The sequence below is a fragment of the Entelurus aequoreus genome, linkage group LG20 (genome assembly GCF_033978785.1).
Source record: "Entelurus aequoreus isolate RoL-2023_Sb linkage group LG20, RoL_Eaeq_v1.1, whole genome shotgun sequence".
Lineage (NCBI taxonomy): Eukaryota > Metazoa > Chordata > Actinopteri > Syngnathiformes > Syngnathidae > Entelurus > Entelurus aequoreus.
Genome location: NC_084750.1, coordinates 39165683 through 39183569, shown reverse-complemented (window position 1 = coordinate 39183569; position 17887 = coordinate 39165683). Strand labels below are relative to the sequence as shown.

Genomic DNA, 17887 nt, shown 5'->3' with positions numbered 1-17887 from the left:
GCCTGCGGGCCATATGAATTATCTATGGCCCCCGGGATGATATTTGATTAGTATTGGAACCTGCCCGCAGGCCACAGCCGCCTGGTGCTGTTTTGCACGCACCAATACTCCATCAGTGTTGGCGCTAGGAATTTTTAAAATGGGGTCCTAGGGACCCCATCAAGTCATAAAAATGGGGTCCCACAGTACATTTTTGGGGTCCCACTTTTTTGTAACCATTTTGAAAACAAATGATAAATGTATGCATGATCCTGTCATACCTCACATTCTATATTGTGTTTTGGAAAAAGGTTGTCATAAACGTTACTTAATTCATTAAAAAGAATAATACAAAAGAAAACACATTTTTATGCATATGTACATTTATTCAGTTATAAACATTCATTCACTTTCTTCTTTCCTTCATGGATCTAAACTTTACCGCTGCCAGTATTTTTTCAATATTTTTATTGTAATACTTTCAGAATATGTTTGTTCTATTTTTGGCCAAAGTAAGACAAAGAAAACAATCTGACGTTGTCTTTATTTTTTAGTTTTAATGCAATGATTTTAATAGTTCGGCACGCGTGTGCACATAATTTCCTCCATGCGGCCCCTGAGCTAAAATTAGTTTGACACCTCTGTCTTAGGCTCCGAATATGAAAAAACATCCGTTTTGGTCTGTTTTTGCGGGATTTAAAATGTCTTCATATGAAATATGAAATGAAAATCATACAATTTTTTTGATGTTTTTGCCAAAAAAAAGGGTCCGTGTACCTTCTTTTTCCAATTTTGAATGCAAAACAAAAAACAAATTTCGGGCCATTTTTTTCTATTTTAATTTCTGAAACAAAAGTTGAACAACTATTTAATGAGACTTTTTTAAAACGACAATAGGACTCCTGCTGAACAAAGATGTTACCGTAATGCTAAAACCGTGCTAAACTCAAAGGAAAAGCTAAAATACTGCTTCCGGTTCAATTTGTCATCACTCAGATAAACACGCATTTTTGCATTTTGGATGAACATTTTTTTTCGATTTTTGTGTTTATCTTCAAATCAAAATCCATAGAAGGAAAACAGCACAAAACCCAATTTTATGGCAATATTTGAATGAAAATCAACCCTTTTTTGTTTGTTTTAAAATCTGCCATATCTAATAAAAATCGAAAAACGGCCCTAATTTAGTTTTTTGATTTGCGTTTCAGAATTGGAAATAGAATGAATGGAAGGTACACAGACCAAAAAGTAAGCTTTGTTTTTTTATTTTCTTACTTGCTGCGATGAGGTGGCGACTTGTCCAGGGTGTACCCCGGCTTCCGCCCGATTGTAGCTGAGATAGGCTCCAGCGCCCCCCGCGACCCCGAAGGGAATAAGCGGTAGAAAATGGATGGATGGATGGCATTGTAAAATGAAATTGAAATAAATAGTTGTTTTTTTTCAAATTTCTACTCATGAAAAGAAAAATCAATGAACATAAAACATGCGTTCTGTGTCCCTTCCGTTCATTTTATTTCCAATTCTGAAACGCAAATCAAAAAACAAAATTAAGGCCGTTTTTCGATTTTTAATATTTATGGCAGATTTTAAAACAAACAAAAAAAGGTTGATTTTCATTAAGATATTGCCATAAAATTTGATTTTGTGCTGTTTTCCTTTTATGGATTTTTATTTTTCCAGATAAACACAAAAATCGAATAGACAGATATATATATCCAAAATGCAAAAATGTCTGGTTATCTGTGTGATGACAAATTGAACCGGAAGCAGTATTTTAGGTCCATGTACCTTCCGTTCATTCTATTTCCAATTCTTAAATGCAAATCAAAAAACACATTTTGGGCTATTTCCTCCGTTTTCATTTTTGAAACAAAAGTTGATTGAAACTATTTAATGACACTTTTTTAAAATGACAACAGGACTCCTGCTGAACAAAGATGTTACGTTATACTAAAAACATGCTAAAGGCAAAGGAAAAGCTAAAATACTGATTCCAGTTCAATTTGTCATCACACAGATAACCATGCATTTTTGCATTTTGGATTAACATATATTCGATTTTTGTGTTTATCTGGAAAAATAAAAATCCATAAAAGGAAAACAGCACCAAATCCTATTTGATGGCAATATTTTAATGAAAATCAACCCCCTTTTTGTTTGTTTTAAAATCTGCCATTTATAATAAAAATCGAAAAACGGCCCTAATTTAGTTTTTCAATTTGTGTTTCAGAATTGGAAATAGAATGAACGGAAGGTATGCGGACCATATTTGTTTCGCAGGAGTCCTATTGTTGTTTTAAAAAAGTGTCAATAAGTAGTTGTCCAACTTTTGTTTTGCAGAAATTAAAATAGAAAAAATGTCTCAATTTGTTTTTTGATTTGCCTTTAAGAATTGGAAATGGAATGAACGGAAGGTACACGGACCTGAACCCTTAGGGTGTTTAATGAAAGTCCACAACAAATGACTTTTTCCTAACTCATATGTTGACTTGATAGGTTTTCAAAGGGTTTCGCGGGCCATGGGGGACATGAAGACTCCAGACTTTGACGACTTGCTGGCAGCGTTTGATATCCCTGACATTGATGCTATCCAGTCAAGCCCAGAAGACAACGAGGTGTCTGCTGCTATTAATAATGACAATAGTAATAATGCTGACGAAAGTAAAAGTCGCTCACCTACCTCTCACACTGATCCCCCTGCTGTCAGTGTTATTGTGATGAACACTGTGCGGGCTAGTGAAGATGAGGAGAGGTCTAACAATCGAGATGGAGAACAAGACAACACCACAGAGATGGATGACACCTGTTCACAATACAGTGCTGCACTTAACGGGTCTGCTGCTGCTGCTGGTGCTCAGCTCGGATCCAAGGCAGCACCATGGAGTTTAAACGATAGGGACAAAGGTTATGATCTGGAATCTTCGAAATTCCCAAGTCCTTCCTCGCCGCCGCCTTTGCAGAAGAAGGAGGAAGCGCATGTAGTCCAGCATGCTTCGCCTTTAACACACAATGGGAACGGGTCAAAGAAGAATATGACGGACTTGGATGAGGAGGACTCGGAACCAGACTTGGGAAGCCCGCTGGTCATCCACGAAAGCCCAGAATTTGTCATGCCGTCGCCTCCGAAATTGAAGCACGGCGTAAAGCATCAACTTCGGCTGTGCACCTCCCCGGAAACCCCCTCTATCACTCCTCCGGATGCATCGTCCAGCGCCCCAGACGAGCAGGTGTGGAAGCCTGAGAACTGTCACGTTGCACCAGTGCGACAGGAGAAATACCCCGAGCACGTCATCGAAGAGAGGGACTCGCCTGAGAGCCCACCACCTAGCGAGACGGGGCTTGTGTTGCCGAAGAAAATCAGCAGGCCAGAATCGGCGCCAATGGGGAATACCAATTCCTGTGATCACCAGGAGGAGCTTAGTGACCGTGAAAAGACAGCAGGGCAGCGAACTCAAAATGTGAATGAGGAAAATGGTGAGTCGTCGTCTGGCACTGCTATTGTTGCCATCGCAGCTCCACCCGAATTGTTGCCCCTCAAATTTAAAATCAAAGTGCCTCAGAGGAACTGCGCAAAGACCACACCTAAAAAGCGAGCTAATTTGAAGCGTGCGGATACGTCAAAATCTTCACCGCAAGCACCCAATCCAAGATCTAAAAAGGGGGTTCCTCGTAAAGGTGCCCTCAAAGAAAAAAGCACAGCAGTCCTGAAATCAAAAGTCCCTCCTGCAGTCACCAAAACGGCACCTCTTCCCCCCATGTCCATCTCATCAACCATCCCAAGTGGTGTCAGCCTACGCAGCCTGGGTCGCACCACTCTGCAGAGTCCTCCTCAGAGCAGTAGCAGCAGACCGGCCTCTATTGTAAATAGCGCCGGGTCCATCATAACCAAGAGCCAGACCAACTTGGTGGAAAGCTTCAATAAAATTCTCACCAATAAGAACCTGCTGCCCTGTTATAAACCGGACCTGAGCTCCCCTCTTCCAGCAGAGTGGGGCCTTCCTCTACCTGCACAGGTAAACCTGACAATCAACATTTACTGTTCCGGGCTCTCTGTCTGCATTAGAGATGGATCTATTGCTAGGTTCCCAAAGTGGGGTATGGCATTTCTCATAGGAGTTATATGAATAAATGTGAAAAAACATTGGTGTCTGAACACTCATAGTTAGTTACACAGTGCACTTGAACGCCTCTATGTAGAGTAGGATGTCTATACTGACTTGCAAAATGCAGTGTACTACTTGGCTGCAGCCAGCAGAGGCGCTGTTAAGTCAATCTCAACTACTATACAGTCAGTTTTCGTTAGTAATCTGTACCAAAAGGTCTGACAAAAACTGAATTCTACAAAAGACCAAGCGATTTTTTTCCTATTAGAAATAATCATATACAGTTAATGCGTTCGCGTCGTTCAGGGGTTGCACAAGTTACCTGCGTGAACGTATTCTCTTTTGGTTTCGGAGCAATATGGACAATAAAAGTGAGCGTTGGTTGAAAATGATCATTTCCAGCTCCAACAACAATGTGGATGTTGATTCAGTTGCTGCTGTTTAATACAACTACTACTTACAGGAAGCTAAAATCCAATCCACCAGCGTTGTGGTTGCTCCCCCCAAAAAACACTGCCCTTTAGTGTTTAAGAAGAGAATTGCAAGCCACGCACCGATAAGCAAATCGAGATGCTGTCAGCATTTTTCAACCTTTTCAGCCGCCAAGAGGTGTTTTTATAGCCTGTAACTTTCTTTGAAAAGGTTTTACTATAATTTGTGCCAAATATACTGTATACTAGGGATATCACATATCACCGTGTCCAATATTGTTGCGGTATTTTACAATGTGCTCAAAAAGTACTTATAGACACACATCTTTTGACCAAGTTATTGTTTTTAGATAACTAAAATAAATAGATACACTGTTAGAAAAGCCCTTATTTTGCATGTTATGTGTTTCCTCTACTCCTGATAGTGTTTTGCTGTTAGTATTTTAACTGTTTAAATGCTTAAACTTTTATTGTTTTAAATATTGGTTTGTACTGTAACACTTTAAGATTGTTTTGAATAAAGTGTGTAAAAAATACAACATATTAACATGTTTTACTATTTCTGGCGGGCATTGTGGCGTCCCAGTCTTTTCAGTGGTCCTTGAACACAGCGTAAAAACACCTCGGCCTCGTCTTAATCTATGTATATAGAACGATCACTCTATTTTAAGAGAGCAAAGCTTGTAGGTTCATTGTGCACAGTTGAATAACTTAGTTGTTCAGACAGTAATGTGTTTGTATAAGTTTGGTTTGGGGTATGTCGTTTCTTAATGGGAAAATACAGTTAATGTTTCTTGTTTTCATTTTAGCATTTAAGCTTGCAAGCTAGCACCACTCAGTCTGTTTGTTTATCAAAGTGCTGTGATCATTTTAATGTTTATTTACTACTTTGTTGGGAAGCAGAGTCTCGGTAGCATGCTTGTGGACGCTTACACAGACATTGCTGTCCAGTGATTGGACAGACAATTGTCAGGGTTTTGTAATCCAAGCCATTCTGTATTGTGGCGAAACGCACCGCTTAGTGGAAAAAGTGAACATTTTATGGATAAATTTACCAGTTACCTGTTGTTATCTAATTTTCAATTTTTGCAGGGTTACCGCTGTTTAGAGTGCGGCGACGCCTTTGCCCTGGAGCAGAGTCTGTCCCGGCACTACGATCGGCGCTCACTGCGCATCGAGGTGACGTGCAATCACTGCGCCAAGCGGCTGGCCTTCTTCAACAAGTGCAGCCTGCTTTTCCACGCCAGGGAACACAAGGAGAGAGGCCTGATCATGCAGTGCTCGCACCTGGTCATGAAACCTGTGCCTGTCGAGCTGATGATCAGCCAGAAAGAACCCAATGGTTAGTGGCAATCATTCACGTTTCTGTATGGCTGTTTTATTTTTACATTTTGAAACCAAAGCTTGGAGTTCATCCCACCATTGTAAATGACATCACACAAGATTTCCACATATCTTGTCATCCTTCAGCATAGTAAACGAAGGAAGCAGTGTTAATTTCATTTTATTAAAAAATTAAATGAATATTTATAGTTCAAATTATGCTTTTTATGAGGATTTCAAGACTTACTGCCACTAATTTTCATTGTGTCTTGTCACTTGTTTTTTATTTTATTTAGCCTTTATTTAACCAGGTAAAATCCCATTGAGATCAAAGATTTCTTTTCCAAGGGAGACCTGGCCAAGAGGGCAGCAGCAAGGTTACATTAAAAACAGTAAACAACACATAAAGTATCAAATTTACAACATTAAAACTTGCTCCCATAACACATGTGCATACAGACAAGCTAGACTGCAATCCTTTCACATAAACTTTAAACTCATTTAATGTAACAAGGGTTTGAAGTTGAAGAGCCGATTGTAGGTTATTCCAAGCATTCGGTGCTGAAAACCTAAATGCTTTCTTGCCCAGTTCAGTTCTCAATTTGGGGACGACAAATTGCAGAACATTCATTGAACGAAGATTGTGACTTCCTTGTTTCTTTGTTAAAAGACAAGACAGATAAGGTGGAGTGTTACCCAGAATGGTTTTGTAGATGAACACATACCAATGATTGAGTCATCGAGCATATAAAGACGTCCAGTTAACCATTGAGTATAACACACAATGGTGAGTAAGGAGAGCGCAGTTGGTGATGAATCTCATCTTGTCAGTCTGGGCTCTGTAATAGTTGCAAATGCGTCATTTGTGTGAGTGTGTTTGGGGGCGTGCCAGGTCATGTGACCATGATGACCAGGAAATGTTGTGTAGAAAGCAAAAACTACCTAACGGTATACTCATGTTTTTCTTTATTGTTGGTACAGAAAAGCAAGCCCAAATGAGCAACTACACCTTCAAAATCAGCCCAAAAAACACAACCCACAAAATACGAAATTTCAAGATTCAAGATTCAAGATGCTTTATTATTGTCCATTCTTTAACATGTACAAGACACATAAGAACTGAAATTTAATTTTCGGCACAGTCCCACTAAAAGCAGACATATGTTACAGGGAGACAAGACGGGACCGCCAACGGATCAGCCACTTACGGCGCTCCTTAAAAAAGGTGGTATTGGGAAAGGGGGGAAGAGTAAAAAATATCAGTCTAAGGCTGGACCCTCGGGAGGGGGTCCAGACTGAGTCCAAGGGAAAAAACCTCACATAGCATAGCACACATAAACATGTTATATATAATCACAACAACTCGCAACAGAGGGGGGGGGGGGGGGGGGAATTTGGGGCCCTGGAGGCCGGCCTGCTGCCATCCATAACCCCGGAATTAAGCAGTGGTGAAGGCATTGGTTGAGGAAGGGGCGGGTGCGTGCATGTATGTCCAATTAACTTGGGTGTAATGTTGAAATGTTTTTGTGAAATGGGGCCGATCTCAAAGTTCGACACCAGGTGTTGTTGAGAAAAAGGGAGGTCAAAAGCGTCCATCGTTGAGGTGTCCTCGGGGGTGTTTTTCAGAACAGCCTGTTCCTGATATCGTCAAGGCCATTCGAGGGAGTCAAATCGTAGATTAGGATGTTGTTTTCCGCGAGCAGTCAGAAAAAACAATGACTTGCCTGCTCTTTGTTCATGCTGGTTTCTCTCAAATTCAATTCAATTCCCCTTCTCAGCAAACTTCTCCATGATGAGATCCATCTTGCGATTCAGTTCAGAAATCGCCACAGTCTGTGTTCCCACAGCCCGGCCCAATCCCTCCATTGCGACGAACAGCCGTTGGGCTCCTTGAGTGGCTGCCATCGTCTTCCAAATTTGACAATACACCAGAGCAATGCACAGCCCAATCAGCAGGTGCCCCGCGATCACGGTTCCAAATAGGTAGATGTCTTCCACGTCCTCGATGGAAAGGACTGAGAGGCACATGATTCTCCATTTATCCTAGGAGTCTCTCACATACCCCGCAGCAATGGTTCCATCAGGGCAGCCAGGCCCCCCCGAACCTCTTTTCCTTGTCGAAACTTTGTCAATTGCGTCGAGAGTCCAGCTGATCATATCCATGCTTGATGTTTAGATTTGAGGACAGCGCAAAGAAAGAGGCTTCAAAAAAGTTCAGACAAGACAAAACGAAGAGAGCAAGCAAGGAAGGAGGGAGCGGAGAAAAATGTGACCGCCCTCACCAGAGGCAAGACAGAAAGCAAGCAAATTTGCAAGCGACCTTCCAAAAAATAACCAAGCCCAAAGCCACTTATAATAAGCCGACTTGGCAACACTGCCCACAACGGCGGCACCACGATGGTGATGCGGCTCACCCCTTAAATCTCATCACTGGTTCCCTTATACCAGTGGTTCTCAAATGGGGGTACGCGTACCCCTGGGGGTACTTGAAGGTATGCCAAGGGGTACTTGAGATTGTTTTTTAATATTCTAAAAATAGCAACAATTCAAAAATCCTTTATAAATATATCTATTGAATAATACTTCAACAAAATATGAATGTAATTTCATAAACTGAACATCAAATCAAGTAGGCTATTCCATTCATTATCATAAACCCAGAGTTTCCCCCATGGCCCATGCCATAATGGTTTGACCCTACCTGGCGCTGCCACACGGCAGCAACTGTCAATCAACTATCGATGTAGAAAACAATGGAGGCTTGGTTAAAACGTAGCAGTAATGCAGCTGAAAACAAGGAGGAACATGTGCCAAAGAAGGCCAAACCTGAGCCGGCAAAATTCAGACAGTATTCTGAAGAATATGTGTTAATGGGATTTAGGCTTCGAGTTGTAACCCCCCCAAGGCATTGTGTTTTTTCTGTGGAGAAATGTTAGCGAACAGCGGCATGAAGCGGCCGCGCATCTTCAGCGGCATCTCCGGACAAAACACTCTTGCCATGTCGGTAAGCCACCTGATTTTTTTAAGAGGAGACTAAATGAATTCAGGTCATCTCAAGACACGATGCGGAAAGCCTCCACAACATCAGCCAAAGCCCTGGACAACGTTCCCTTTAAGGTGCGCGCCTGAGAAATTGCGCACCGCTCATGCGTCCTCTGCATACTAAAAAATTAATGCCGCACAGGAAATCAAAAATCCCATCTGAACTTTAAACAAAATAAACACATTACAATTTATTCTGTATGATTTTGCAATGCAACTCTGTGAGAGACAAGGGACGACAAGAGTGGCCCCAATGAATAAAACAATCTTTGTCAACACAGTTCAATTATCGTCTGTCGAGACACTTTACGGACAGGAATTCCATCAATCACTTTATTGAGCAAAACTGTTTGTAACCACACCAAAAACATGAGTAAAAAAACCTTTTATCTATAAAAACTGGTAATTTTCTGCCACACAAACCAGGCTTAAACAACGCTATCATCCGTCGTTTCAACAGAAGCCGCTCGCTCGTTCACCTGCACCAACACACGCACTCATGGCACTTAGCCAGTGCTGCGTTTATGGCCACACAAAAAGTCAGACAACCCCAACGCTGCCACACAATGTGTAAATGCCAGGTTGTAATACTGACTCCACAATCAGATGTGTGTTTATTTTACTGCCATTTATTAAGAATGTTAATCTAAGGATATTATTCATGAAATATTGTCACTAGATTTCATAAATGCTAATAAAAAGATGTATTTTACAGACAGAAAGTTACAGGAACTAAATGTAATCTCTGAAAGGGGTAACATTTCTTTTAAAGGCAGGACCCGCAGCCAGACATACAATACTAGCACATAGCTCATGAAAAAATGTATTTTTGTTATTGTCATTGTAAGGGGGCAAAATCACTTATATCAGAAAATTATTTTAATAAAACATTTAAATTGTTATGATGTCAGGTTTGGGTCAGGTGTGACGCTGGTGTAGCCACAGTGGCACGTCTGATGTCGCTCACATGTGCTCCACTGAATGCTCAAGAAGTTTGTGCTTTTGCTCACACACATGAAAAATTAGAGGGAACATTGGCCCTGGAGGCTTCTGTTGCGTTGACCAGCTTCCAACACTTCTTACGCGGTGTCTTTGCTTGTTGCTAAAGCCAAAAAAGCCGTTCACTATCGCTGAAGAGCTGATAATACTGGATAAAAACCCAGCCGAGAAAATAAAGAATGTGCCTTTATCAAATGACTCTGTTTGCTAGAGAGTAGATAAAATGGGAAAATACATTGTTGAGCAAGTTGTTGGAAAACTTAGCGACTCATTTTCCCTCCAGCTGGATGAATCCACAGATATTAGTGGAAATGCACAACTTGTAGGTTTTGTCAGATACATCGATACTGCCGATATTCATAAGCACATACTTTTTTGTAAAACATTAGTGGGGAGAACAACAGGAGAGGACATTTTTGACAATCCCCAAAGAGGGCACTTTAAGTTCATGATTACTTCTGTGTAGAAATGTTTATTTATAATTGAATCACTTGTTTATTTTTCAACAAGTTTTGAGTTATTTTTATATATTTTTTTCCAAATAGTTCAAGAAAGACCACTACAAATGAGCAATATTTTGCACTGTTATACAGTTTAATAAATCAGAAACTGATGACATAGTGCTGTATTTTACTTCTTTATCTCTTTTTTTTCAACCAAAAACTATTTGCTCTGATTAGGGGGTACTTGAATTAAAAAAATATTCACAGGGGGTACATCACTGAAAAAAGGTTGAGAACCACTGCCTTATACTATTTTGGACATTTCCTGTAAGTTACATGAAATCTGGCAATACCTTTTTGAGTTATGTTCAATCTTTAAAACCCAAGTCCATGGACCTCTGTGTGTGTTTGAATGAACTGTCAGAAAGAATCTGAATTTTAGGCAAGAATATTGAGATACATTTTTTTTTACAGTGAGTAAAGGTTTTATGATGGTAACAGCTTGACCCTGGAACAGATGAACTCAGTTTATTAAAGAAAGATCACCCATTGGTCATTGTATGTGCATCATTTTTAGGTCAGTCCATTGTCCAGCCCAAAGTGCAGCCAAATCTAGTGATGCCTAACAAGAAAGCAGACACAGTGCAATACACGGGAAATAAATGTCCAGAATGTCAGGCTCAGTTCAGCAGTAAAGAAGAGGTGGCTCAACATTTCCAAGAAATCAAACAAGCTCAAAGCACAGTGAGTCATATGTGAACATTGTTTTATTTTCTCTTACAACTTCATTACATACTCTGACTCTTTTTCGTTTCTTCTTTTTTTTTTGGATGCTCTGCAGCCATGTACGGAATGTTCTCCTCCGATGCTACTGCCCAACAGCTGCAGTGCAGCAGCTCATCAGCGCATACACCAAAGCGGCCTGCCGTATGTCTGTCCTGAATGTGGCGGCACGGCCAAGCAGGCGCATTTCCAAGCACATCTGGATCACACTTGTTTGCACTTTTCACGCCGCATCGGTTACAGGTGTGTGTTTGCTCTCTCTGTCAGTGCTGTACGTCCCCGGCTTATATATTTAAAAACAATTTACACAAAAATATATGAACAGCACAAGCGACTAACAAATAAAAATATATATTTGTCACAATAAGAAGTTAGGGATGGGCGATATGGCCTGAAATCTATATCGCAATATATATTGCAGCTTCCTGTGATAACCATCACCAATTATTATTATAAAATTCTTACTATTATTTATTTATTTATTTATTTTTATTGTGATTACTTATGGAGTTTATTGTGAATAAATTGTGAACAGGAAGTGAACAAAAAGTTTTGCAACTGTTATCTAAAGAAAACGGGTAGGATTAAATAAGCTCTGCTTCTTCCTACTCCTTTTCGAACATGTTGAAAAGAGAAACTGGAAATTGTGATGTATCATATTGTATGCTTGCATGTTCGAAATAAACTCAAACTCAACTCAACTCAACTATATATTATTTGGAATGTCAATGATAATAGAAGCATTTCAAAACGGGTTACAAAGGATCGTAATTTGGCTGCTGACTTATGCCGTAACGTACTGCATACTGTAATTTTCAGTTCTATTATTTTTTTCAGAACTATTATTTTACTTACTAATATACTGTTAATATTTAGTTACTTACTGTTTTAACATATTTCTATTTACATTTATGTTAAAATGTAATAATCACTTATTCTTCTGTTGTTTGGATACTAAGAATTTGGGTATTGATCCAGTACCAAGTAGTTATAGGAGCAGTATTCATCATACCAATGCTGATATTTAAAATGTTCAAGATCATTGAATGATTCCATTTTTGACCACGATTATAATCAGGCCAAAACACAGGATGGCAGTGTAACAATATCAATTAAATATTTAAATATTTGCTCTGATTTGTTTTTTGTCTTGAACGTCCTCCTGTGCCAGGGACTTATTTCCTGAGTTTGTTAACAATAACAAAAACGACAAATGTTTTTTTTGATAATTAAAACATATCGATCTAACCGACCAAATCGACCACATATTGGTATTACATTTGGTAGTGTTACTGTCAACATTTGTATCAATTCGCCCACTTTTGTTTACAATTCAAGAGTTCTCGCTCGCAGTTAGCGGTTAGCATATCCTCCGACAGTGTGTAGTGTAGCATATTTAGCTATTCTTCGTCCTCCAGTGATAATGTCACTTGTAAGAAATGTAGTTATTTGCCGACAAAAAGGCAAAGATTACTGATTTTGAAGTTGCTTCACAATGCGGAAGGACGTTAGCCGCTAGCGAGAATGCTACATTGCGTTGAGGACGTGTTTGTTGGCCTGTCGCTGTCAAATTTGCAGGGCAGAGCTAGACTGTGTCCTCAACATGCATTATCACGATAGTATAGAATTCAATAGTCGGCCAAACTTATATCATTTATATCATCTGTATTGCGCAACCGTTTTGGAAATTAAATCATTGTCTATTACTAGCTGAAATAATTTAAAAACTGAAGGTATTGTGATTATGATACTCCTGTTGATGAAATCATACAGTTTTCCAAAGACTGCTTTAGTAACATGACATTATCCTTTGGTTGTACATGTGTATATTAGTGGTGCGTGCTTATGTGGTCAGACCAGGAAGAGGGCAAAAAAACAACTTAAAGCTTGTTTGAACATAAGTGCCCTCTGGGTTAATTGCTGCAAACAACCCTTTTGAGGTCTTCTTAGGGCCACCTGCTGTCATGTTAGGAATTTCCTCACATATTGGCCTCCACTGAATTGCACTTAATTGCTTGGTACATCTAACTGACTACATACTGTACGCCTTACTTGAAAGATGTACTGGTACTTACTATCCATCCATCCATCCATCTTCTTTCACTTCTCCGAGGTCGGGTGGCGGGGGCAGCAGCCTAAGCAGGGAAGCCCAGACTTTCCTCTCCCCAGCCACTTTGTCCAGCTCTTCCCGGGTGATCCCGAGGTGTTTTCAGGCCAACCGGGAGACATAGTCTTACTAGTTGGCCAAAATCCAATATTTGCATGCGTTACATTTGAAAGTAAATACATTTTTAGATTTGTTTGCGTTAAACCTTCCGTGTTAAATTTTGAATACAGTGGAACCAGCTTATGTCTGTCCCTTATGTTGACAACCTGTCTATGTCAACCATCTCATCAAGTCCTGGTTGAACGAACAAAATGTCCATTTACTTTAGGTAAGGTTGTATTTTTGCCTCATTCCCGTGAGAACTGTGCGTGTGACTTAAGTATTAAGGAGTGGGGCTTGATTAATTTATCCAGGACAAGCTGCAGTATGCTCAAACAACCACCAGGTAGCATCTGTGAGCAGATCATACTCTATCATTTCTTTCTCTCTCTGATTTATCAGCTCTTATTTATGGAAGTGGAATCGTCTCACATCAACTTATATATATATATATATATATATATATATATATATATATATATATATATATATATATATATATATATATATTGAATATAAATATGCTTGATTTTGTATTTGTATTGAATTTGCACATGTGGATTGCTTTTTTGCTTTTGTGTCGATGAGACATTCCTACCACACACCAGATGCACAAATAAATGTGACCTACACACTCCCCTGAACCAGCAGAGGGTACTGCAGCCAGAGCGGTCTGGGTCACAGAGCATTATATGCAAAATGCCCAGAGTTCTCTGCACAAAAACAATCCACGTCTTTACAGAGAGAACGCACAACTCTTGATTTATTTGTATGTCACATTTTTATATTTTAAAATCTCAAAAATATATTTACAAATACGTGTTTATTTATACAAATCTTTTTTTTTTTTTGTATATCACATTTGTATTTGTATATTTATTAATATATGCATATGTATTAATATCATATTGATATATATAATTTGATGTGAGACAATTCTACTTCCATACTTATTAGGTCGGTAGTGCCTTCTTCACACATTGTTCACTCTAGGGTTGCCCCGATACCAATAGTTTAGTAGCCGTACCCGTACCAAAATGTATTTCGATACTTCTCATTTCATACTTTTGGTTTCATTTGAACAAAAAATCTTACGGTATGTTAAACATATCGTTCTTGTTGCACGCAAAGAACAATTTTAGAAGATTAAATTACAAATTAAAAAGCATTAAACACATTGGGCTTTTTTGTTGTTGCACTCAAAGAACAATTTACAATTTTATATATTACAAACAGCCTACCATAATCTAGGATTAGGTTAGAATGAAATAGAAAGCTTTATTGACTTTGATTTATGGTGGCCACGCTTGGTCTGTGCTTTAGGACAAATACTAAAACAATACTGTGGCTAAAACTACACGGATAAGACTTGTATAGGTAAAACAGGCATTGTTCAGGATAAAACACAAATTGTAGCAGTTTGTTACAAAATTCAGTAATTACACAAGCATTAGTTTACGCTACATGGGCGGTTTTAACTCTGCTAATATTTGGCATAAAGCAAAGCAGCTGTGTGCGCGTACGTATCTCTATGTGCACCACAGGGGAGCGAGTTAACTATAATACCTGCCGATTTCACTGCTTGTTATTTAATTGTTTAGCTAAGTTTGAAGCAAAGCCTAATCTTTATCGATAGTTTTGAAGCCCAAATGCCTTCACATGGCGCTTCACGCACCCTCTTTATTAACCAGTAGAATTGCCTTTATTTGCTATTTTTCTTCTCCTCACTGTTTCTCTTTGTGTGCTCTGTGAGTGTGTACGCGCTGACCCACTAAACATGCTCCTCCGCTCTGTACGTCACCGTCACACCGGCAGCATGCGGATGAAAAAAAATACTGGTGTTTTTCAAAGGCAGTATAGTACCGTTTTCAATTCATTAGTACCGCGGTACTTCATTAATACTAGGGTGAGGTGGTTAATGAATAAAAGCTTCAAAATCATTGTAGTCAAGACATACAACACAATTACAACAGTAGCTCTGTTAGATAACAGTATAAATATATGAGAACAGAAGTTCCAAATAAAAAAGTGTGAAATATATCAAGCTGCCATACAAAAAAATAAAGATCTCCTTAGGTCTCTGAACTAAAGTAACCTGAAGTCACAAGTAAATATTCAAGCAATGGCAGCCATTTATGCCTGAGGGATGTCGACTTAACTTCACTGTATTATGCAAAGGTTCTTTTGCTGATTTGCATGAAACGTTATATGAGTGGAATGGGCCATAACAGCATGTGTAAGAATAATTTATTGAGAACTCAAGCAACCTTGTAAAACTAGCTTATCTTACATCAGTTTTAGGGCAGTTTGATGCCACTATTGAGCTTGTTTTTGTTTTTGCAGATGCTCCAGTTGCCTGGTGGTGTTTGGAGGCTTGAACTCGGTGAAGTCTCACATCCAGCAGGCTCATTGTGATATTTTCCACAAGTGCCCCAGCTGTCCCATGGCTTTCAAATCTGCACCTAGCACACAAAGTCACATCACGACGCAGCATCCGACGTTGACTGAGGGACAGGCTTTGTACGCCGCACACAGATAGTAACGTTTATATACTTAGAATGGAACCTCGATTTACGAACTTAATTGGTTTATGAATGGGGTTGGTAAACAGAAAAGTTTGTATAGTGAAGCAAATTTCTTCATAAGAAACGAGGTAAATATGAATAATGGGTTCCAGACTCAGCAAAAGTCCATATTTTAGTGAAGGTTTGTACACTTTCAACACAATATAAAGCTCTGTACAGTACTGTATATTAAGCAAACATAACAAGGGGGTGATAGATCAACTTTCTCTTTATTAACATGCTGAACTGTGTTGTATGCGCTGCTCTGCCAACACGCGCACACACACAGAAGTTACATTGGTGCCCTCACAAACGATCATAAATCACAAAAACCCTTAACCTAAATTATATTGCTACAAAAATAAACTATTTAAAAAGTAAAATCCACCCACATTAACATCAGCAGAGGAGTTGAAGAGAAACAGCAGACAGAGGGGGAATGAAGGGGGCGGAGGTGGCGTGTTTGCGGCCTTCAAAGAGGCACACTGAAGTAGAGGCAGAGTTATTCCTCTGCTGTGAAATACGTCTGCTCTGGCATTTTTCTAGAAAAAATGATCTCATCACATGTAAAACTTGTTGTGGTACAAAGCCTGCTTTGTCAATTTTTCCATATTTGTAAACTCCTTGCAAATAGCTTTTTTTTTTTATTATTTTTTTTTTTTTAAAACTCCACAGTAATTCACTCCTTCTTTCCACACTAATCTGTTGAGTTTTTGGGAGTCATATTGACTTTGCAAAATGGACAAAACTTGTCAAAAGGCCAAAAAACACAGAAAAAAGGCACACACGCTGAAGCACTGAGTCGTGACTAGTAGTGTACTGCAATGTGCAGCGAGTGACGTGTAGGCCTACGCCTCCCCAAAAATGCTGCGCCTTGCTTCTTGCCTGCAGGCGGAACACAAAATTAATTCAGTTTTCCTGCACAGGGACATGGTTTGCACAAAGAGGCATATAAGGCTCCATCTAAAAGTTCGTAAATCGAAAATTTCGCAAATAGACTAAATCAAGGTTTCACTGTATGTTCCTCTTATGTTCACCATGTTTGTCTTCCATAGGTTGATCTATAAATGTGTCATGTGTGACACAGTTTTCACAAACAAGTCTTTGCTGTACGTTCACTTTGAATCACATTTAACCAATCAAAAGGTTCATGTGTACAAATGTCCAGAGTGTACCAGACTATTCTCTCAAAGATATTCCCTAATGGACCATTTCAAGGTATTCTGACCCTCATTAATCGTAATCCAGCATTAAAGTTGAACTGTTAATATGTATTTTCTTTTCCTCAGAACCACAAGTCATCCAAACAAGAGTTGCCCACCGTCCCAGCTTCTCCCAGTTCACAGCCGCCAGTCAAATTAGAGAGCTCAGACGGGGAAGATGGAATGGATAAAGACTCAGAGGAGGACTGTAAAGCGGAGATGACCGAGACGGTCTCAGAGTGGAAGTGTGCTGACTGCAAAGCACGTTTCCTTGACCGGGAAGAGTACATCAACCACATGGCTAAACAGCATAACAAGGTCCCCGAGTTAAGATACTTTTTTTTTTCCAAGTCACACAACATGCATTTTCATGTCATCATGTGTGTGCTTTTAGATCCTGAAGAACTTCCCTTGTAAAAAATGCGAGAGCTCCTTCACTTCAACCTCAAGTCTGAGACGACATGTCCGCGACAAACACAAACTACTGAGTCGAGACTTCCGCTGCCAGTGAGTGTTGCACTGCTGACACAATAGCGTTTAGGTCAGGGTTGCTCATGGTGGACAAACATGGTTTGTTGGAATTTTATATGTTTGCCTTCTCTATCCTTAAGTGATATAAACACCATGCAGTAGTTAGTAGTAGTGATAAGAATCTTAGAACAACTCATGTTTCAGTTACGATTCTTGGGGTGACGATTTGATTCAGAATCGATTCAACAGATTTTTGCAGTACATTTTTTATTAAAAAAATGATAGAACCTTTTTGCAAAACAGGCTAGGGCAGGGGTCGGCAACCCGCGGCTCCGGAGCCG

General features: G+C 39.5%; 1 protein-coding gene across 2 annotated transcripts in view; it reads left to right on the top strand.

Moving 5' to 3' along the window:
• The window catches only part of LOC133636264 (zinc finger protein 687a-like), a 49104-nt gene that overhangs the window by 8234 nt on the left and 22983 nt on the right, over window positions 1-17887 (top strand). For both annotated transcript variants that reach the window (XM_062030102.1, XM_062030101.1), the window contains exons 2-9: window positions 2476-3992; window positions 5606-5855; window positions 10898-11064; window positions 11162-11346; window positions 15653-15829; window positions 16929-17091; window positions 17163-17393; window positions 17470-17582. In XM_062030102.1, the coding sequence (XP_061886086.1) occupies window positions 2499-3992; window positions 5606-5855; window positions 10898-11064; window positions 11162-11346; window positions 15653-15829; window positions 16929-17091; window positions 17163-17393; window positions 17470-17582 (2780 nt within the window). In that variant the 5' untranslated portion in view covers window positions 2476-2498. The remainder of the gene's footprint in view (window positions 1-2475; window positions 3993-5605; window positions 5856-10897; window positions 11065-11161; window positions 11347-15652; window positions 15830-16928; window positions 17092-17162; window positions 17394-17469; window positions 17583-17887) is intronic.